Genomic DNA, 23,098 nt, shown 5'->3' on the forward strand with positions numbered 1-23,098 from the left:
CAGTGCCTGGGAAGCATATGGTCTATTTTTGTTCACTCTATATGTGCTAAATATTTAGCCTAGGAACTCCTGGGATTAAGTGAGGAAAATATGTCTGTTTCAGAAGAGGAGACACAGGAATGTGTGTCTTGCCTAAGCTGTGTGGGAGACTTGGTGGATGAGTCTGAAATAGCACATTTTACTTGTGATTTGTGATTTGATCCTCAGACTATTCTTCCCCTTCTAAAACTTACTCTCCTGTTGGGAGAATGCTGTACTGTGTGCATGCAGGTGAATATATGACACCCACCCACATGGACACATACATAAAGTAATGTGATTTTTTGCTGTAGGGTTTGATTGCTGAAGAGGGAAAAGGTTCTTTTGTAAAAGAAGATGATCCTGAGAAGTTTCGTGAAGGTCTTATGAAGTTTGAAAAGTGTTTTGGATTACCGGAGCAGGAGAAGTTGATTACCTACTACTCGTGCAGTTACTGGAAGGGCAGAGTGCCCTGTCAAGGATGGCTCTATCTTAGTACCAACTTCCTTAGCTTCTACTCATTTTTGCTTGGAGCAGAAAGTAAGTAAACCTTGATGCTAAGATGAGTCTCTTCATGCTTCACTGCTTATCTTTCAGATTAGGAGGAATTCTTCCTATGTGTTAAAGGAGCTATTTTGTCATGTGGGCAGATGTCAACAGAGATGAGCTAAAACTGCCAACATGATTTATGGAAATGCATACATTTGTGTAACATACTACACAATATCCATTATTATGCTTCCTTCATTCAAGCTTCAGAGAGAAGGCAGACTTCCAGAAGTTGATTGTAGCTAAAAATTGTCCATCTTTAGTTCATGCTGCATTATTAACTTTGTGAAGATTACAGTTATTTCTTCACACACAGGCTTAATATTTCACATGGGTGCACTACACACTGGTGATAATTGCACATGACTTTTTTTTTCCCTGTGTAACATTAGTTTGAAATGCCCAAACAAATGCCTCTAATAATGTGTATTATAACTGTACTTATGTGAAAAATGGAAAACATATAGAAAGTAGGATCCTTTCAAAGCTTACTTTGATCTGGGTTGAGAAATGCCATGGCTAAAGGGCACAGTTCCTCTACATGCCAATACATGATGGATTTAATTTAAGAAGCCCTATTGGTGAGCTGTTGAAGGGGGTTGGCTTGTATGATGGTGTTTGTTTGCTGTTTGCAGTTTCACATAAGAGCAAGAAAAAGATGATGTAGACTTGTGTTGTCATACATGGTGTGTCTTTTAATGTTTTTCGATAAAATTCTTTCAAATGGAACTATTTTTTAGGAAATGTGAAGAGAATGCGTTTTGTGCTTATTAGTTTGTAATCCTTTTCAAGTGTGTTATCATTTGACTGTGTTGCTTAATTATATTTTATTAGTGCTGCTACCACTGCATTTCTTTCTTTAATACAAGCAGATACTGAGAAGTGACTCACATGTCCTTATATTTTTATTTTCAGTAAAACTTATTATCTCCTGGGATGAAATATCAAAACTTGAGAAAACTTCCAATGTGATTCTGACAGAGAGCATTCATGTGTGCTCCCATGGGGAAGATCATTATTTTTCCATGTTTTTGCATATTAGTGAAACATTCCTTCTCATGGAGCAGCTGGCAAACTATGCAGTTAGAAGACTTTTTGACAAGGAGACATTTGAGAATGATCCAGTCCTTCATGACCCCCTGCAGATCACCAAGAGGTAATGTATTACTTATAGTTTATCTGTTGTGCACCCAGTATTTGTTTAGGCAAAGAGAAAGAGAATCCTTGTCTCAAAGAGATAGTAAATATCAGCAAAGCTGTGTTGTCTTAACCAAGGGTCTCATTAAAGTGTTGGACCAAAGCCATGCGAGGCATTGTAATTTGTTGTTACTGGGCAGGATCCAAAGTCTGTATGAAGGCAGGAGGTAATCAAATCTTCAGAGCTGGTCTTCTAACTAAAGGGTTTGTGTTAGTTTGAATTTTGAAAAGGTGTTCTAGCAGCATTTAGGATTAGAAAATTCAGATTAGAGCTACAGTGTCTCCAGAGATACCTGATGAAGAAGGATAAGGTGGGGAAGAAATCATCTAATAAACATGTGTAAATGATAACTGCATGGCATTTCTGAAAGTCCCTGGAGGTGAGTGACAAAACCAATGAGTTGCAGGTGGGTGCATGGCTTTCCTGAAGTAAAATATTATTTTGGGTGGTGGGAAAGACATGAATATCAGTATCTTAATGATTAAGATCCTTCCTTTTCCTTTGATCCCTCAGTTTGGTAGCAATGCTGGAGAGGGATACTGGTCTACAACCAAAACATTGTTTCTGGCTGCAGTTATCTGGGAAAAATTAGCCCATGGCAGATGTTTACAACATGTGCTACATTTCTAGCTAATTAATCCTCTGTCAAGCCAAAACCTGTTTTATTTTTAAATGGATTATTCTGATGTATGGGGAAACAGAGCACATTATACTATTAGTATATTTGTGCACTACCTGTAGGCCCTGTAGTGCTCAGCTGTGTAAGAACATTACTGAATCTGGTCTTGTTTAGTGACGTACTCAAATATTTTGTTAAGTGCATGTACAGGTAGGTGTGGTCCTGCCGTTTGTTGCCTCTTCAAGAAAAACATTGAACCCTCCGGACTGACCCCATAGATTATGGGAGAGGAGAGCATGATGATTTACGGTCTTCCAAAGATATTTTTGACTTTCGTTTTTGTAAAGACATTTAAAACTTACTTAATTTTTCTTTTGTCTTTCCTTCCTATTTGTTTTATTTTTAATCCAGAGGCCTGGAGAGCCGTGCCCACAGTGAGCAGTTTAGTGCATTCTTCAGGCTACCTAAAGAAGAGTCCTTGAAGGAAGTTCATGAGTGTTTCTTATGGGTTCCTTTCAGTCATTACAACACCCATGGAAAAATGTGCATTTCAGAAAACTACATCTGCTTTGCTAGCCAGGATGGCAGCCTGTGCAGTGTAATCATTCCATTGAGAGAGGTAATGCAAACTACCAGAGTCAGTTATACCAGCAGTTTTGCACTTGTGTGGTTTTATGTCAGTTTAGCAGATTTTCATTAGGACCTCTTTACTTTGTGATGTCATGTATTTCCCCCTACCCTGGATACTGCATGTAGGAATTCTGTTTGTAGGTTTTCAGAACTGCTTTCATGTGTCAGATTTGTTTCTCTACCTTCTTTCCCTTTTCTATATACTCTTAATTTCTGTAGCTTGGTACAGAATCCAAATGTTTTAATTTTTTTTTTTTTTAATTAAAAAGCTTTTGCTTAGTCCTTGAAGGTGAGTTAATGAGACATTCTCAAGATAAGAATTAAAGGATTGTAGCACGTAAAGGATTTTGAAGATTAGTAATCACTGCCATGTTTCTTAGCTCAGTAGTGCATTTTTTTTGCAGCAGTTGAGCAGTGCTGTCTGTTCAAAAGTGTAGCAAAATCCTGTTGGCAAGTGAGCAACTAGCAATGCCATTACAGCTGATAATCTCAACAGACTATAAGGACAGAGTAAGGACCATATAGCAAAGGACACAGCATTGGAATTTCTATAGAGTACTATAGTAGACTGCAGAATAACTTCTGGGAAAAAACAGCCAAGCCTCTCCATTCCTGTCTTGACTTCATGTGATCTGGGACATTGCCACATTTCAGTCTTCCAGTGTTAAAAGCTTTTCCTCAACACCAGACACATTTTACAATAGCCCACAAATAAACCTTGCTCTGTAATTGCTTTACATGCTCTGTGTATTCACTGCCTAACACCTGGCATAGGGGGTGAGCTGTACTAATTTCAGCAATACACTTGGTGTTCTCCACCTACATAAAACAATTTATTTGATTATCTATAAGTAGTGCTGCAACCACTGGAGACTTCCATAACGTAAGAGGCTGTGTTAAAGGAGCTGGCTCTAAATTTATTCTTATGGACTGTCGGGCCCTCACTATTTGTTCTACAGTACTGCAGTTACCTCATTTCAGTGGTGTTTCCTTCTTTACCTGTAACAATGTCCTCAGAGGTTTTCCATTCTTTACCTTTAACCATGTGAATGCATCAGCAATGCCAGTCTAGACCCTCATGATTGTCACGCTTGTACTTGCATGATTAAAGTGTTTTAACTGCTCTAATCTGTAACTGTTCCATCATGGCAATTAAAGTCAGCTCCAGCTGTCATGTGTTATGACAGCTGTTTTGACAGGGCATTCTCAGTGGAAATTCAGTCTTGTAAAACTTGTTTCATTTGATTACTTACAGAAGTCATGTTTTCTCTGCTTTTGGATGGTAAGAAAAAAAAAGCAACAGCTTCAGTGGGTAGAAGGAGACAAGGTTTTCAAATAAGCTGAGTACTCACAGCTGGGAAAACCTTTTCGAAGATTTCTGGTACTCTGTCAAAAATCTATTGCATAATACTTAGGGCCTTTTGCTAAAATAGCTAAAGGCAATTGAGCTTTCAACTTATACTTGTGTTACCAAGTCTGCCTGTTTCACTTACACATGTATTCTTAACAGGTTTTCTCTTTTATAAGTAAGCAGGTAAAATTTCTTGCTTAATTTATGTGTCCTTGTTTCCATAGGTCACAGGGGTGGATAAGGCAGATCCAGCCAACAGAGGAGTCAGCATTAGTACCAAAGGGAAAACAGCTTTTCGTTTCACGGAGGTGAGAGATTTTGAACTGCTTGTGACAAAGCTCAGAATGAAATGCAATGCAACTGCAAGTCCACAACACATCATAAGTACTGAGGTAACTGCTCTGGCTATTCTAACTTCTTAGAATTTGTTCATAGGAATAAGTCATGTACCTCTGGTTTTAAGGTTTGGAAAGATAAATGACTGTACTCATGTGAAACAAAATGGGTTAAACAATGGTACTCCTGTGAATGCATTACGGTTTGGGTTCTTTTACCTTGCTTTTCTTCAGGTTTTGAAAAACAACTCCAGCTCTAATGCTGGCTTTCAAGTGCTCTCAGGTTTTCCGTATAGTTCATTGTATGCATGGGGTTTTTTTGGTGGTGATGGATGGTCAAGCCTTGTTGGGGTCTCCCCCCTGCCATGTAGCCCTGGGAGAGGGGCCCTGGGGGGGAGGCACGGGGTCTCCCTGCCCCTGGTCAGTCTCATTTCCCATTGGTTGGTTTGGGTTCCCCGGTGTGGCCAAGGACCCTTGGGTCCCGTGACTGCGGAGTTCCTGAGCTGAGCCCCGGCCATGCGGCTGGAGAAATAAAGATCTCTGAAACATCTACCACGAATCTGTCCATATATACTTCATTTCTACGGGACTCCTGGTTTGATATATGCTTGTTGCAGTAATCCCCGCTGTAACAAAGCCTCCCTATCCTCATATTCTCAGTTTTCATTACAAATATTTGTCCTTTCATAATTTTGTTTTTTTGCTCAAGAGATGGCTTTTTTTTTCCCCCAAGTGAGGCCTCCTGAAAGCCCAGCTGTGCAGAGCAGGGATTGCTGTTTTTCATTTATTTTAGAAGCCTGTATTTGGTACCTGTAACTTAGTATAGTAAACAATGATGGTCTGGTATCAATGCTACTTCTTGGAGGATTATTTGTTATTTATGAATACCACTGTTACATTTTTTTCAAGGTTGCAGCTGGTTCTGCCACTGACAGTCCAAAGGATTTTGGTGCAGGACAGTCAAAGATGGGCCAGAGAGATAACAGCAAAACTGTCAGTACAGAAGCACTAATGACTGTCTACCATCCTCAGGATGCTGAGAACCTTGACTCTAAAATGGTAAGGGATAAAATGGCCAATAGTCATTGGAATTGAATTGGAAAGGACAGAATCAAAATGAATTCCAGCCAGGCTGCTGATTTCCTCTGGGTCTTTGCCAGCCTTCTTTCATCTGCATTTTCTGTATTTGGAGTCCACAGGGTGCTTCTTCATGGCTCCATTCAATTTTCTGCTCGTCTTGTTTAATAATGATATGCCTTATCTTCATGGAGTTAATTTCTCCTGCTCTTCCACCCCTCAGGGAAGAGTTGGCTGCTTGTTTTATGATAGTGAACATGTTGCATGTCTATCTGAGTTTTCAAGATACAAAGTCACTACAAACTCTTTGGGAGCAAGGAAAATGTTATAAGAAATTGACTTAACTTCTTCCTTGTTTCATTCTTCTGCACCACTGTCTAACAAAGTTATGCTTTGGAGAATATTAATGTAGTTGCTTTTGCAGCAGAACATCCAATTTTTGCTTCTCCATAGTATGTGCAAGAAGACAGGTTTCATTTCAAAGTAAGTCTTTCAGCAGAACTGGGTAAATTAAGAAGCAAAATTTCTTATATTAGAAATACCAGAAAATAAATATCCTTTGGGCAGGACAAAAGGGGGTCCAGATTTTTAAGTCCTGCTTTTTATAGTATGTTGAACAAAAGTGGACAAAATCTACTTTTCCTTTCAGCACCGTTAATTGCTTTAACAACGTTAAATCTTAGTGCTGCATGCACAGAAGCTGTAGTGGTGACATTTACCTTGTCTCAGCCCTGGAGCCTCACATGAGCTGGGGCACCCAATCAGCAATTGCTTTGCTTCAGAGAAATGTCCGTTTGACCTTCCTGTGCTGTGGCACTTGTTGGTTTCTGCCAGATGGGAACTGGATTAGATCTACCTTCTGTCTCATCTGGTATAAACATACTTTAAAGACTAGTAGGTCATGTATGAGATGGCATTTTATGCTAAATTTGTGCCCTGCATAGGCTGGATTTTGCTCTGATTTGCTTCAGCATTCATTTCCCACATCAATACGGATGCCAACGCTGCAGTTTCCAATTTATATGAATATAACAGGGAGAAAAATTTACTTTTGTTCTCTGAAACCTGGGGAGAATCTACCAGTATACTTAATGCTTGTTATCTTCTGCCTTTTGTAGCTGAAAGAAAAAATGAAGGAACAGTCGTGGAACATCCTGTTTGCGGAACGGGGCCATGGGGTCAGTATGTTTCGAACAAAGAAGACTCGAGACCTAGTTGTAAGAGGCATCCCAGAGGCATTAAGAGGAGAACTTTGGCTACTCTTCTCAGGTATTGCATAACAAGTGTAATTGATTTATTTTGGGAGTCATCATTGGCAATTTTCATTGCAGAGTGATTCCATTAATTTCAGTAGAATTACTCTGCCACATTACTTCAGTAATATCTGGAGATTCATGAAGTACCTCAGTAGTCACCAAAATTTTTATACAAATTGCGAGCAATCAAATAACTGCTGTGCTGTTGTCCTCTAATAGTGTGCAATGCAATGTATTGGCAGGTGCTGTAAATGATATGGCATCCAATCCTGGTTATTACGCTGAGTTGGTGGAAAAGTCCTTAGGAACATGCACTTTGGCTACTGATGAAATTGAACGAGATTTACGTCGCTCCTTACCTGAGCATCCTGCTTTTCAAAGTGACACAGGAATTTCTGCACTCAGGAGAGTTCTTACAGCTTATGCATACAGGAATCCACAAATTGGATATTGTCAGGTACAGCAGTTTTGAGAGTCTCAGTGTTGGTTGTTGAAATATTAGCTCATGATGGCAGTATGGTAGCACCTCATAAAATCTGTCACAGAATTGTGGAATAGTTTCTTGCTTAGTGGTTCACTTACTTTGCTTATTTCATGCCATTGTGTAAAATGGGCTTTTACATTGTACTTGAATTAGTTTATAAGTGCTGTCATGTCCACTTCATATATGCATTTGCATTCCAACTAGGCATATAGCACAAAAAAATATTTTTATGTACTTTAAATACTCTCCTCTTTATTTAATAACATAGAAGTAAAACTCTTGTCCTGGACATGGCTGTAGGTTATCCCAGCACTTTAAAAATGTGCTGTAAAGTGCTTTCAGAAATACAAGTTCTAAGAAATAGCACCAGTTGTGTTTTCACCATCTTTTCTCTGAAATGTTTCCTTTCCTGTTTGAATGTTGCAGGCAATGAATATTCTGACATCAGTGCTTCTGCTGTATGCTAAAGAGGAGGAGGCATTCTGGCTTTTGGTTGCTGTGTGTGAGAGGATGCTCCCTGACTATTTCAATCGCCGAATCATTGGTAGCATCCATCTGCCTTTTTATCTATCTTGAATTGAATGTCTATCTATACTGAATGTCCATGGTTAAGAACAAATGTAAGAAGTGAGCTGAAGACTGACCTGTGGAGAGAAATCATTGCATTTGGTTTGGTATTGTTGAGTAGAAAATGGAGGTTTCAGAGAACATCCCATGACTCCTCCCTAAATAAGCGTGGATGTGATTTTCAGATGTTGTCAGTATTCTAGGCATAACTACTGAGGAAATAGTCAGTTACACTATTATACTGTTCTTTCGGAATTATAACTGCAATTCCTACTATTTATTTGAAACTTAGCCAGTTTAGATAAAAGAAAAGGAGTTACTCCAGGTCCAGACTTAGACTTAGATCTCATATGCAGTTCTTAAAGGTGTATATGCTAGAAGAAAATGGGGTGTGAAGTTTCTCTCCTGTTGCAGAGGGAGTGTATTGGCTGTTAGGAGAGTCACTGGAAGCAGCCATGCACTTACCAAAGCGCCAACACACTTCAAGCATGCCTAAGGCTCTGGCCCCATGCATGGAGAGCACAGCTCCCAGCACGGGGAAAGGAGCCAATGGTTCCGTGCAGCTGGGCCTGTGTGTGCTTGTACAACAAAGCAGCACTAGGACAGGAACTTTGTTTCTGGCTGGTGCTCTGAGAAAAGTGTGTTTCTCTGTATTAAGATTTGGGTGGTGGTTTTGTTATCCTTTCCCTGCAGGTGCCTTGGTAGATCAGGCAGTGTTTGAGGAGCTCATCAGGGTTCATCTGCCTCAGTTGACAGACCACATGACGGACATGACTTTTTTCTCCTCGGTCTCTCTCTCCTGGTTCCTTACCCTTTTTATCAGTGTGCTGCCAATTGAAAGTGCAGTCAATGTGGTGGACTGTTTCTTCTATGATGGAATAAAGGCAATCTTGCAGCTGGGCCTTGCAGTGCTGGAATACAACATGGAGAAGTTGCTCACTTGTAAGGATGATGCAGAAGCAGTCACTGTTCTCAACAGGTATCAGTGTAACTTACTCTTTCAGGTTACGTAGCAGCTCTATAATTGCATATAGGTAAGTCATTCTGAGGTAACTGAGAAGACAGCTAGCCAAGACTTCCAAAGGCTTCAAAGGAATTAGTGTTCATCTCAGGCTGAAATTCTGGAAGAGGTGGCTGGAAAGTGGGCCTGGATCCTCTGAAAATCCCACCTTACATTCAAGTTCTTCTAAAACCAAAACTATTTTGTGAATTTTAAAGAAAAAGCAATGTACTTTTTACCTTGAATTTATATCATGTATAGAAGGCATCTTTCCTAATGATGAGATGATCAAAAGCACATTATGACTGTCCCAGAGAGTTCAGGCATCAACTTGCAGCAAATTCTTTAGCTCAGTTCTTGTAGTTTAGGCTGCTGAATCCTCTGCTATTAATGGCTTAAAACAGAAATAAGACCAAAAAAATGCGGTGAGTTCAATCATGATGAGATGTTTGTTCTATATTGGCAACATGAAGTGCACTTTAAACTGATGTACTGCAAACAAAACTTGCACAGTTTTTTCTTGACTAACTAAATTCTCTTGTTGATGTTGTGGTTGTGTATCATGGAGTATTAAAACAGCAAAATTACTGTGCTATAGGAGTTAACGAGTTATAACTGTTAAGAACTGATAAGAAAAATTTCTGTTCAGTGAGGCTTTTACATGTTGCATGCATGTTTTACATGTTTGAATGGGGTAGGAGCTACAGAATTATTGAGGAAAATGTAATTTTTGTTGTGAGATCATGCAGTCTGGTGTTTATTGTAAAATCTGGCCTCCCCACTGGGTCTATGTAGGTTGGTTATGTAGGTGTGATAAGCAGGTACAGATCAGGCATGTCTTTGGCTTATACATCTGGGGGAATTAGGATTGTCTTGTTCACAGTTCAGGACAAGGATTTTTCTCTGTCCCACTTAGTACAACCTTGCTATATGGATTAGAAAACCACGGGAATGCCAAGTGGAAGGGACCTTGGAAAGGGTCTAGTTTAACTTCCCCCTCAAAAGGGGGTTACTGCTAGCACTGGGTCACATAAGGTCAGTCTTAAAAATTCCCAATGCTAGAAGCTCTACAGCCTTCTCTGGGTGGGCAGTTCCCATGTTTGTGTATCTTTGTTGGTATTACGGCACATTTGTGCTACTGACTCTGATATTCTTTGCTTTTTCCCATTCTCTGCACACTTCAGTAGATGCCAATGCTGTTGTTTTATTGGGATAAACTGGTTCTTGCTGATTTCTCATGTGTTTGCTTTGTGCAGATTTTTTGACAGTGTCACTAACAAAGACAGTCCTTTGCCTCCAGCTGTGCAGCAAGGCTCCAACCTCAGTGATACAAAGAGTGACCATCCAAAAGTGGACATCACTGACCTGATCCGAGAGTCAAATGAAGTATGTGTTCTTGTGGGTATGTTTTTGCATCCTGTGCAGTGTTTATGTTTCATGGACTAATTCAAAATAGTACAGTTGCATTGTACAAACTAGGGAAGAAAATCTGTCTGGATTGGTAGAAATTTGGCTCTGCGTTTTGTTGAGCCTCACTGAAAAACTTAGAGGTTATGGGATAGGTTTGCTTTTCTGTTGTTTTGGGTTTTTAACTGCTGAGAAGGTCTTTCTAGTCTATCCTGAGTGGAGTTCCCTAGATTCACTGCAGGTCATGTATTACCATCCCTCATTTGCATTATTAGGATGTTAACTAAGTGACAAAACACAGCAGGAACAGCCTTCGTGTTATACTACTTTGAGACTGATTATTGCACATTGCAGATACTGGTAACTTTTGACATAACAGTGTATATGGGAAACTATGTACTTGAGTAGTTTATGGTATGGGTGAGGAAGACCAGCTATATTCTTTTAGTACTTTCTTTCAATTTGCAAGTTTACTTTCTGCGTTGTTAAGCTTTGGAGCTCTGCACTGGGGAGGAAATACATCTAGCTTCTCCTTTTTGTCCCCAGATTTCCATCAGACATTTTTTTCCCTTGCCATGATGTGAGTCAGGGTATTAATCTATTTGTAGATAGGTTTCTGCTCAGCTCACCAGAAGGCAAGCTGAGAGAAAAGATATGTTCATATTTTGCTTTTTCTGTTAACTGGTTTCTTTTATCTGTGTGATAGTTCTTTTGTTTTCTGATTCTCAGTCATGTTTCTAATAAAAAATCCACAGTGCATCTCTTGTCCTGACCTTGACTCAGAGAAGACTAACTAACTGTAATTTGTACAATTTAGAAACTATCTTCTTTGATCTTTTTCTGAGAAGAGGGTGTTACTTTCAATGGGGTGAACAATGACAAGAATCAGAAACTCAGTTTCTCTTGGAACTGTCTATGGCACTGGGCTAATCATACAAAAGTGTATTCTGCTATAGTATTGTTTTACAAGAACGTTACACTGAAGAAACATGTTTGGAAAATGCCTTATGATTCTTGAAAACAAAGTTGCAAGGTATTATGGGTCTTCCTTGTCATGATAAGAACTCAAAGTGAGGATGAATACATGCAGAATAGAGACCAGAGACAGTAAATAATGAAGTGCTGTATATTGCATTCAGAAGTGTAAGTTGAAGCTTTCACAGAGATGGAATCATAACTGTAAAACAAAAATTCACTTTCTTCTGCAGGAGACCACACCAAAGCAGTAGTCTCTGGTTTGGTATGGCTTTTGAACATTGTTTTGGGCAGATCTTTGAACCTGAGCTTTCCACTTCCAAGCTGACAGCCCTGTTCCTAGGCCCATATCCCAGTTTCTATCTCACAGGCCCTTTTTCATATGCAAATATTGTCTTCAGTTGAAACTAAGCTTTTTCAGTGCTGGCAAGTGTCTCATATTTGAGAACTGCTCATACAAAGTAAGAGTCAATTTCCTGCTTCCCATTTTGACCAGACAGTTAATTTTAATACAGTTGTGGTTTGGTAAAGGGTTTTATTTTCATACCACTGTGGAAATAAAACAAATTTCTAAATGGGAAGATTGCTGCAATGTAGAGTTGTCATTCCGCAAATAGGTTACAAATTATGGAGAAGTGAACAGAGATACTTTCTGTGATACTGTTGTTTTGAACAGGTGTTCACAAGATAAATGAGTTTAAGTGAAAAGGTATGGAGTTGAATTTAAAATGTAGTTTAGTTTCATGCCTTCGGCTCAGGCACAAATGCAAATTCTTTGGCAGTCTAATCAGGCATTAAGAAGTCATGTTTACCTAGAGAATGGAAAACTATAATGTTTTATCACATTACAGTAATTCAGAATTACCGTAGACATTGTATTTATATTCTTACTACAGCCATTGCACAGTATTAGTGCTCAGAAGCCACACCAGTGAATGAGTTATGATCCAGAAATGCAATTTCTCTCTGCTTCCACTTTGTTTCAAGCCAGAAGGATGCTGGTAGTGGTCTCCACAGGAACATAGAAATACAATTCTGGGAGGAAACTCCACAGGTCATCAAGTCCAGCTTCCTGTCCAGCATTCACCCAGATCATCCTTTAAAAAGTCTAGTGCTGTTGAAACAGTTCAACAAAAGAAAATCTGCAAAATCATTAGTCCATTATAGGATTTCTCTGCCCATGTGGGAAAATATCCAGTATAATTTCTCTCGGATGTTCATAAAGCGCTGTCAAGGAGAGTTGGTTGTGGCTTTCTCTGTAGTTCCTTGTTGCTATTAGGTCGTTGTTCATCATTTACCCTTTCAAGTCTGGTCATAGAATCAATTATAGAATAGTTTGGGTTGGCAGGGTCCTTTAAAGACCATCTAATCCAATGCCCCTGCAGTGAGCAGGAGCAGCTAGATCAGGCTGCTCAGTTGGAGTCCAGCCTCATCATGACTCTTAATTTACAAGAATGAGTCCTACAGATTGCTCTCCCAATAGGGAGTTGCCAGATCTATTATTTTTCTAGATTTAATACAACCAGTTCCTTTAACCTTTCATCAAAGTTAATGTGCTCAGACTCTTGTCTGTGTTGCAGTTTTTCATATCTTGTTTAAAGGGCATTGCTGATAAGGAAACAAACACACTGCAGAAAAGCTTCTGGAAAGTCCTGCATAGTTTGGTTGTTTATCACTCATTTGTTCTCAAAGTTTGTTACTAGAATTCTAGTTACAGTTTTGCCCACAGTGCATGGTGGTCATGGTTAGGCCGTGTCTTCCTGATTGCCTGTGCTGTTGAAAAGTGTCAAAAAAACTTACAGAAGAGAAGTTGAATCGGCTGTTTCACTTCTACTGAATTTCCTCATAGAAGGAAATTAAATTGATTTGGCACGGTCTTGATAAAGAATGTTGTCCTGTTTTGATCTCCTGGTTTCTGTTTAGATTTTAATTGTTTAATAATTTTGTTCCATGATTTCTCTGATAATTTGTTTCCAGTTTTTGCCTCCTATCCCACTTTTCCTTAAATGTAAATGCATTTATTCTACTCCAGTGCTCAGACACCTATCCTGTCCTTCAGAAATTACAGAGGTAGCTAGGAATGATTCAGAAATTACTTAGGTAATTTCTTAATTTCACTAGAGTGAACTTCAATTCCTGACAACATGCAAATCTCAGACTTTCCTGCCTTGCAGTAGTAGTCACCATGTGATAGCAGAGTTGGGCATAGAGCCAACACACAGTAAAATCCCTTCCTTTGTCTTCCCACAAAGGGAACTACTTCAGTTTCTTCTTTCTCCATCACTCTCTGAAACACTTTTTAAACACCCTTTTGAGAGTTACACTGGTTAGGGAGAATGTTAGTGCTCTAATAAATTATTTTTTCCTCAGAGTTTCTGTGAACTTCCTTTGTGTCCATGCCTATATTATGCTTAGCTGCAAGAAAGACAAAAATACCTGTTTAGATGTGTCTCCCAACAGTTGAATGGAATGGTGCTTTTCTTCTTAGAGATACGGTGATATTCGCTATGAGGATGTGGAGAGCTTGCGCTGCAGGAACAGGCTTTATGTGATCCAGACCTTGGAAGCCACGACCAAGCAGAATGTGGTGAGTGACTTGGAAGAGTTCAGCCTTCTCTCTGATAAAATTCATTCCCTTTTGGAATGTTCTGAGAAGAGCTACAGTTTCCAGGGCCAAATATATTATTTTATACACTGAGCCCCCTCATGTCTGCAGGGTGTCTGTTAACTAAGGCTTGGCCTGTGATGTTTTCAGTCTGTGAATCACAGCATGACCTTCTGGTCTTCTTACAAGTAACACCTTCGCCAGCCACTTCCAAAGGCTGGAATACCTCTCACACTCTGTGGATTGGAGCAGGCTGACCTATATTTCTATCTGCTGATGTTAATGCATTTCTCTTAGAGGCACAGAGCACTGTACAGTAAAATAATTAAGCACCTGCATTTTTACTCTGGGAAGCAGCACTGAAGAGGTTATTGTAGTGCATTCAACAGGGGTTGCTTTTTGTCTGTGATGTGTGTGAATGTCTGGTAATGTGGCAGCTTTCCATCTGCCTATCTCATCCTTTCAGTTCAGACTGATGAATGAAGGTGGAGGTTGTGAGGAGCTTCCTTTGTTTGCCTGTTTTCTTTCAGTGGCTCATTTCCAATACCTGGTGGTGATAATACTAGCCTGTCCACCACCCAGTGCTTCTTTCTGTAGTAAGTGTGGCTTGTAGCAACAGAAACTGTCAATGCTGGTGGTTATGCTAAGATGGCATTGTTGCATTTCATTTTACAAAACATATATATTGTGAAGATGGAAGCTGGTCTTACAGCAAACTTTGTTTTAAAAAGCTGTGAACAATTTTTTAATTTAAAAAAATGAGGTTTCAGCTTCACTGTTGAGAGCTGAACATGCATTTGCCCATTTAAAGGAAGCTATATGTTACGTCATTATAAATAATTGCAAATATTAAGGAGTTTTATCTCCTGGGTTTCATAGTGTAGGCTCCATGTATGTTAGTAACGTGACTAGCTTTAAGCTTTTCTTTTTTTTGAGAAATTATTTCTTTTAATCTATAATCTTCTGATTACTTTTTAAAAGAAGTGCTATTCTTACTTCTAATTGTAACATGCCAAAACCTGGAATATGCAAACAGTGTCTCTTAATGTAATGTTAAGTCTCCCATAATTTTATTTTATGGCCTTATTCCAAAGAGGGAAGACCCATTAATTATTTTTTTCTTAATTTTGTTTCAGCTACGTGTTGTGTCTCAAGAAGTAAAATTCAGTCCTAGTGATCTTGAAGAGCTTTATGAATTGTTCAAGGTAATGTGCCATTTTCCTCACTTACTGAACAGACTTTGAAATGGCTTTAATAAATAAAGGTTGGACTCAATGTATGTTTTACATGCCAGCTGTAAATCTGATTACGTAGTTAACTCCTCACATCTTTCCCCTGGAGAGACTTGTTGTTTCCTTAAACCTCATGTTTTATCTTTCTTTGCAGAAGGAGCACTTTCTTTCATGTTACTGGAGTGTAAATAGTCCTGTCCTGCAACATCACGATGCCAGTCTGCCCTACCTTGACCAGTACCGCATTGACTGCCAACAGTTCAGGGTTCTCTGCCATCTCTTGAGCCCCTGGTCACACTGTGCCAACAGGGACTCCCTGGCCCTGTGGACATTCCGGCTGATGGATGAGGGCTCTGACTGCCTTATAAACTTCAAACAATTTGCCTGTGTTCTTGGTATGGCAACAACACATACATGAGCACGTTCACGAGGCTCCTGGGAGTAGTCCTGCGGTGTGTCACCTTCCATACACGATATGGAGAGCTAAGGAGACTTAGTCTCTTAACACAGGGTCAAATAGTGTGATTTTTATCACAGACAGAATAATCCCCTCTTGGAGATTAAATTTAAATATGGCTTGGCAATCAAAATATCAAAAAATTAGAATGGTCTGATCTCATTGCCCAGCCTGTTTGGTTTATGATAAATCTTCATACTAAGTCATCTTATACACAGATTGTGCAGGATGACCAATGCCTTGTATCTCTGGGGAACTGAAAGCTTTCTTGGCTCACTGCTCTGTTCCTTTCATCTTGTTTTCAAAGTGGTATTATTCAGGAAACAAAAATGTAAGGGAAATGTGGAGATGTTAGTGCTGTATTTCTTTGGTGCTGTGGTTTTATTTTAGTAAGTCATAGACATTATTAGTGTTCTTTCCTCAGCATAGGCTAACCCCAGGCTCAACCACAGGTGATAGTGCTTTCCTTAAGATTAATCTCTGATTATACTCCCTGTAAGGTAGGGCAGGTGTCCAGTTCCAGCCTCCCTGGGTTGTATTTGTTTAGGTTAAACAAGTGTTTTAAAGTTTGGTCCAGTTGAATAGACTGTCCTTTCCCCTAACAGATACGATGTATAATGGAAGCTTCACTGACAAACTCAAGCTTCTTTTTAAGTTGCACATCCCTCCAGGTAAGTGAGAAGCAGTGGCATTTGGGGAAAGCTGTTTCTGGTCTTTGTCATTGTTATTACTGCTTTGGTAATGCCTGGGTGCCACAAACCCACTTTATTCAATCATTTATTGCAGCTTTTACTGAAGTAGAATATCTAAGCCCTTCCAAAGGGGATGATCTTTCAAAAGAAGAGCTGATCCACTTCAGCCAACTCAGTGGTAAGCTCCAGAGTGTGAAGTTTTGCCTGCAGAATATGAGAAGGAATCTATTACTTATCCTGTGAAAAATGGGGATTTCTTCTGAAAACTAGTAAATCCAGTAAATTATATCCCTGTTAACAGAATCCTCTGTGAAGATCTTCTGTAGATAGTTAAAATTTAATAAAGTTGTGGGGAATTTGTGGGTAGCTCATCTGATGGTTGAATTCAAAGGCCATAGGTGTTTACATGGAAATAGCAGAGCGTATTTGGTTGGCATTTTTCAGCATTGTAGGCAGCCTGTTGTGGTTTTGAAGTGATGGTCGTTTTATTTTTGCATCCTGGGCATAAAGGGATGGTATTTTCTGCCTCAAGAATTAAAATACCAAATCCATACTTACTTTGAGGCACATAAGCAAGTGTTTCAAAATTCAAACCTGAAAAAGGTTTAGTAAGTTTATGGAGTTGATAAAATAATCTGTTTCAAATACTCTTGAAAGCTGTGTGATTTTTATAGGGAAGACAGATCCCCTTTTGGTTTTTAAAATCTGCCCAAAGTAGATAATAAATAGGTACTGTTCCTGCTGCTCTTCAAGTCATGGACCATGAACATTATAAAGATTATTTGATATAACTGATAGCAGTTTCATTTGTGATCTTCTGCCTCACATTGGCTTCTATTTTTATAGAAAGTATGCAAATTTTACCATGTGGTTTCTTCTTTATCTAATCTGTGCTGAGAACATTGAGGGTCTTGCCCCTTAAGGAAGGAATTTTTGATAAGGGAAATGAAACATTGGTCCTCTTTTCTGAAATAAATAACTTGTTTGTTTGTTTGTTTCTTCTCCTAAATTGTAGTTTCATCTGTTGGGGATAGTCTTGAAAGTGATTCTTTGAAGAGCAGCCCAGAAAAAGGTAAAAGAATCCTGGTGGCACATTTGGTAACTGTGTCTTTTGGGGGAGTAGAGCTGGGAAAGTGTGTGCTGACAGAGTATATTCAGTAACATCATCCTTAGTGCGCTGCTAACATTCTCTCCACTTATGTAAGTGTAGTTGTGGGAGCAAAAGGGCAGTGTAAACTCTGCTCCTGTGTAGTCCTTGGCCCCACCACTCTGTTGAGAAGGAATGACACTGAAGATGCCAGTTCTTTTGCTTATCATCTCTTAGTTCTTGTGGGAAGCTCTTAGTTCTTGTTTGTTCACTTTTTTTTTTTTTTCCACTTCTTCCCCTTCATAAAGGGAAGGGGAAGGTTGATATTCAGGCATATCTGAAGCAATGGCAAGATGAACTTCTTAAAAAAGAAGAAAACATCAAGGATTTGCCAAGAATGAATCAGGTAAACGGTCTGTCTCTTATTTAAGTCTATTTTATCTTGAAAGTTTACCCTTTAAGTCTTGTTACAATATTTCTAAAGGATTTGTAGGATCCCTTATATTTCAAATCTTCACATCAATCATTGGACTGTGGCTTTTTAAAACTGCTATAACATATGAAGAGAGGGACTTTGAGACACACAGAGGTTTCTCAGAGCTGGTCCATGCTGTCATTAGAGCAGCTGCACCAGGTGCCTGGCAGCAGCAGGCACTGGACTGAGAGCACAACAGGTAGTGAAACAAGACAGTTGTGTTGCTCTTCTCTGAACAGTCTCCTCTGTATCTCTCTGTAGTCTCAGTTTATCCAGTTCTCAAAAACTCTCTACAATCTGTTCCATGGGGATCCTGAGGAGGAGCTGTTGTATCGGGCTATCGCGGTGGTGACCAGCCTCCTGCTGAAAATGGAAGAAGTTGGCAGAAGACTGCAGAGTCCCATGTCACCTGTCAAAAGTCCACTTGCTGATACAGAGATGGCTGCTGGAGTCCCCAGAGAAAGGCAGGAGGAAAGCAGCTCTGAGCAGACTGAAGGCAGTAGAGCACAGAGTTCGGGAGGGAACCATGAATGGTCTTTTGCCTTTGAACAGATTCTGGCATCCTTATTAAATGAGCCAGCCTTTGTGAGATTTTTTGAAAAACCTCATGACATAAAAGCTAAAATAGAGAGTGCTAAAAATTTACAGCTTAAAGCAAGAACCAGAGTGTAATTTTCTTTACCTTTGACTCTGAATTCATCACATGAAATGCTTACAAATGAAGGCCGTAACTATGGAAATCAAGTCTGGTGTTTACATGGGGAATGAAGTTTGAAGAGTTAGCTTTAATTATCAGATTACTGGTATGTAATGTAAATAAAAATAGTTTGAAGCACAATCACTTTCTTGCATTGTTCATAAGTTTCACTCCGAAAAAAGGGACTGAATAATAAACTGTCTTTACCATGTTATTAAAACATGCCACATTGCTTGGAGATACTGGGTGTGTACCTGTTGCAAACCTATCTGAATGACTGTTGTTAGAGTGAGTGTTCTCCAGGTTCATTTCTATTACTGTGATAAAAGGAATTACTTTTTTCCATTTTCACTTTAAAGGAGTATCAACAGCTTGGAGGTTGTCTTCCACAGTAATTAATTATTTACAAACTTGCATGTGGACTGGGGTCAAAGCAGGGTGAAGACTAAGAACAGAGGCTGTGGTAGCACAAGACCATGAGATTAGAGAAGGAAGTTGCCCTGCTCTCTATTCCTCTGCTTTAATGTTACCCATGGGTCTGGACTCCAGCAGATTCCAGCCCCTCACAGCAGTTTGCAGACTGCATTCTCCCAGCCCGTGGCTCAGTATTTGCAACAAAAAACTGGTTGCCTGCTTTTCTAGCTTGGCCTAGAGGTCTCTTTCCCACTTTCATACCAATCCTCCTACAAAAAAAGGTGAAAAGGACAGAAGCTTATTTGTTCATCCAGGCTGCACAAGGATGCAAAAACTAATATTGATTGTTTGAAATCAAGGGAAAGCAGTGGCTAAATCTGTCTGACCACATGGTGTTTGTACTTTATGTGGCAAGAGGAGCCATTCTTGTCTTCTTAGGAGCATGTTGATGAAATGTAGAGTTTTTGCTGGTGTTTGAAAAGTCCAAGCACAGGCCAAGTGTAGCTGAATGCTGACTATTGAGCTGCTCAGGGACAGATTGCAGTTGCTTCTTTGCCTACCCTGAGTCCATATCTCAACCCAGTAATTACTATTGCTTTTCTATAGCACTCGGGATTATTGCTGCTGTAATATTTTCCATCTGTCAGGATTCAAGGCAACAAGAAAACCCCCTTGAATCTGACTTGAAATTTTTAATATAGAAAATATGATATAGTGGAGATCCTGTGGAGGAAAGCTCTGCCAGTGTAAATGCTGAGAAATGTTGACTTTGAGTCTTTGGTAACTGGTGCTAGAAGGCATTCAGAGGAGGGTAAGAGCTTGTATTTTAATAACAATAGCAAAGTAAGTGGGGAGTCTGTGCTAAACTAGATAAAAATGTCTGTTTCTAAAGCCTGTATGACAATCTTTTTCTGCAGAGCAGCATTATTTTTATACTGTGCATGTTTTTTTAAAGAAGCAGAATGGGGATGGTATCTTTCTGAGGCTTTTCTTGCAATACTAGTGTGAATGAAGAATAAAACGAATTTCTGACTTGTGTTACAGGCACTTTGTGAAATGCCATCATTGCAGTTGGTGTTAAATTTATGAATTATGTCTTATACTCTCCCCGATAGTCTCAGGTATTAATGTAAAATAAAGTTTTACTGAAGAAGTCCAAAAGCTTTATCATACATGTAGAGAATGAGGAAGTTTTTTTCAGAAGCCTTCACAAAGTAATTGCACTTGATACAATATAGTGCTGATTTGTATTTTTATGTATAAAATAGAAAAACTAATTTATCCATTTAAGTGGATTTGTATAGGGCCACACTGTATTACTTCTCTGAAAATGTATTTACTCACTGTTTTCACAAAGTTGTTTAGAAATACAAAGCAGATGATATTGTTGTTCTAGTCCAGGATGTACTCAGATAAGGTTTGATCAGTGAGTAATTCTACTGCAAATAGCCATGATGAATTAATGGAGCCTCACAAAAATACATACAGCTGCCCATCCCAAAAGCTTTTGGAGGTTTATGAGAGATATTGTTTATGTCAACAAGTAGTCAAAGCTGTGAATGTTTGCTAATCAAGGTAACAGAGATATGAAAGTCTTAAATTTCAAAGACTTTTTTTTAAATGAGAAAGAGCCAAGATATGAATATCTAAGTACAGAAGAGTGTGGTGAAGGAACTTGCAAAGTACAACAACCTTCTGTTGTTAGCTGGTTGTAAAAAGGTGCTCAGTTTTTACAATGCCCTTTTCTATCAGTGCCCACCCAAGAGACTGTAGAGCCTTTGCCAGGTGGGTAGAAGCTCTTGTCAGATGTTGTGTCTATGTATAAAGAAACATTACCAGCATATATATATATATCAAAATAGATTTAAAGTGAGAAGTTAGGATATGTAGGGGAACACTAACTTTTATTAACTGCATGGATATTTTGTTCAATTTTTTAATATTTTTTCCCAAAATGGGTGGTGTCTTTAAATTCTTCCTGTAATACACCTGCAGGTTGATCCAGGAAGACTAGTCCCAGTGACCAGGCATCCAGTCTCAGCAGGATGGAGGGTGGAGCGAGGTCACTTCCAGCAGGCTGGCAGCATTCAGGCAATGGCCCACCTTGGCAGGGTCTTCCTGTTGAAACCTCTGGAGCATGGGCTGGTCCTCTGGGGAGATGTAGATGTAGCAAGTGCCAGTGATTTCCAAGGAGTATGACCCAGAGGTATGTTTGCTGAGCTACTACCACAGTGCACCAGAAGTTGAGCTCTGCTTGTGACAGAGTAACTCTGGAGTTAGTGTTTAGCTTCTTTCCTTTGCTTTCCTATTCCAGCTCCTTCCATCCCTATTCCAGACAGGCTGGCTAACAAATAGATGCAGGTTTACCTGGGATTTGCTAGAGCAACAGCAGCTCATTCCCTGCCTTCATTCCTGAAGAGTGATACCTTGACTTCAAAGCCCTGCACAGTCAGGGACAGAGGTCCCTGTGCCATACAGCTTCTTGGCCAGGTGAAGCTGGTGATGCAAAGATGGCCCCAGACTCCCATCACATCACCTGAGGGCGCTGGGTGTGCCCACAAACAGGAAGCACTTCTGTTGCGTCACTTCACTCATCTGTGTTACTTTCTTTCTGTAAGTCTTCATGAAGTTTTCTGCCTTTATTTTCAGGTTCAGTCATAGGAAATAAATGCAGGTGTATCATTCAGTACAAAATAGGCAGTTGTAGGTAGGCTATAGATTGCTACAACTACTGATGCTGTTTGTACAGTTTGACAATTGCAGTGCCTGCTGCAGCATCACCCCTGTGACTCGGCAGCTGTGTCACGGGGACTCCACAGCACTGACAGTGGCTCTTGAGGACACTGCACAGTCCTTCCTTGTGGCTGGGCCGTTGTTGCTGTGTACTGAGATGCATTTTGTCAGACCTAATCAGTAGCCTGGGGACACAGCCAGCAGAGCTGTGATGTCTTCTCGGTCTTGCCATATGGAATGTGCTGCTCTGGAGCCTGGCGCTGCTCCCTGTGCTTGGGGTGACCAGTGGCAGCCCTGACCCCCACAAGGAACTGGCTGCTCTGTGTGCCCAGCACAGGCCTTGGGCATGTGAGGGGAGGAAATAACTCAAAAAATACCAGCTCTTTCCACCATGGGGGAGAACTGATGGTAATTCAACCAGTAGCATTTCCCAGGACATGAAGTGGCTGCTGCCATGTGATACAGAAAAATCACTTTCTGTTTCCATCGATTCCTAAAACAAGCCACTTGTTCATCACTCTAATGGCTGAATAATAATGTCATTTTAGAAGAGTTTGCTACCATAGTGACTAAGAAATAGCTGTGTGTTGATTTTATCAGAAGTTTCTCATCCAATTGTACCATACAAGGTTCTTGATTGTGATTGCTGTTGTTATCTGGACTAAAACAGAAGGAAATATTCCGATTTGTTTCCAGAAAAATAGGCTATTCTGTCTTTTTTGCTATAGCTTTGTCACTTTACCAAGATGGCAGCACATGTTTGTGTTGACAGATTGGCTTTTAAACAATGTGTTGTATGCAGAGGTACTGTAAGACAAATGGGATGTTAAATAAAATATTGTTTCCCTTAAGAAAAAAAACCCTGTCTTTGAGGCACTATTATTTCTTGTGATGGCCTGTTGTGGAAGTTCCTTCAAGAGTGCTGGCCATGTTAAAGCCATGTTTAGTCAGTGCATTCCGAAACAAGGACCAAGCCAAAGCCCCTGCTGGGACAGCAGCCTCCCAGAAGTGGAAGAAAAATGGGGACCTGTGTTTTGCAGCCTGGGACTAGTTTAGGCTGGAGTGCAGCCCGAGCTGGCTTCAGTGCTGACCTGGTAAGTGAGAGAGCCCAGGAGTACTGGCACTTGCTTTTTGCATCCAAATTCAAACAGTGTGCAGACCCTGATCCCTTGTTCTTTCTAATTTATGCATTGCTCCTATTGCCTCTGGCACTGGTCGCAGAAATCCCATTCCTTGTCCT

At 39.9% G+C, this 23,098-nt stretch overlaps 1 protein-coding gene across 4 annotated transcripts in view; it reads left to right on the forward strand.

Moving 5' to 3' along the window:
* Nucleotides 1-20,166, forward strand: part of TBC1D8B (TBC1 domain family member 8B) — a 30,943-nt gene extending 10,777 nt beyond the window's left edge. Inside the window, exons 4-21 of one of the 4 annotated variants that reach the window (XM_039572299.1) lie at nt 333-558; nt 1,483-1,723; nt 2,796-3,003; nt 4,590-4,757; nt 5,610-5,759; nt 6,896-7,046; nt 7,276-7,490; nt 7,944-8,061; nt 8,778-9,063; nt 10,341-10,470; nt 13,955-14,053; nt 15,208-15,276; nt 15,458-15,698; nt 16,366-16,431; nt 16,547-16,630; nt 17,468-17,524; nt 17,848-17,945; nt 18,276-20,166. In XM_039572299.1, the coding sequence (XP_039428233.1) occupies nt 333-558; nt 1,483-1,723; nt 2,796-3,003; nt 4,590-4,757; nt 5,610-5,759; nt 6,896-7,046; nt 7,276-7,490; nt 7,944-8,061; nt 8,778-9,063; nt 10,341-10,470; nt 13,955-14,053; nt 15,208-15,276; nt 15,458-15,698; nt 16,366-16,431; nt 16,547-16,630; nt 17,468-17,524; nt 17,848-17,945; nt 18,276-18,686 (3,018 nt within the window). In that variant the 3' untranslated portion in view covers nt 18,687-20,166. Of the gene's footprint in view, nt 1-332; nt 559-1,482; nt 1,724-2,795; nt 3,004-4,589; nt 4,758-5,609; nt 5,760-6,895; nt 7,047-7,275; nt 7,491-7,943; nt 8,062-8,777; nt 9,064-10,340; nt 10,487-13,954; nt 14,054-15,207; nt 15,277-15,457; nt 15,699-16,365; nt 16,432-16,546; nt 16,631-17,467; nt 17,525-17,847; nt 17,946-18,275 lie in introns of those variants that run through there. The other 3 variants (XR_005604719.1, XR_005604720.1, XM_039572300.1) reach the window with 3 other exon arrangements.
* The last annotated feature ends 2,932 nt before the right edge of the window (nt 20,167-23,098 follow it).

The sequence above is a fragment of the Corvus cornix genome, chromosome 4A (assembly GCF_000738735.6).
Source record: "Corvus cornix cornix isolate S_Up_H32 chromosome 4A, ASM73873v5, whole genome shotgun sequence".
Lineage (NCBI taxonomy): Eukaryota > Metazoa > Chordata > Aves > Passeriformes > Corvidae > Corvus > Corvus cornix.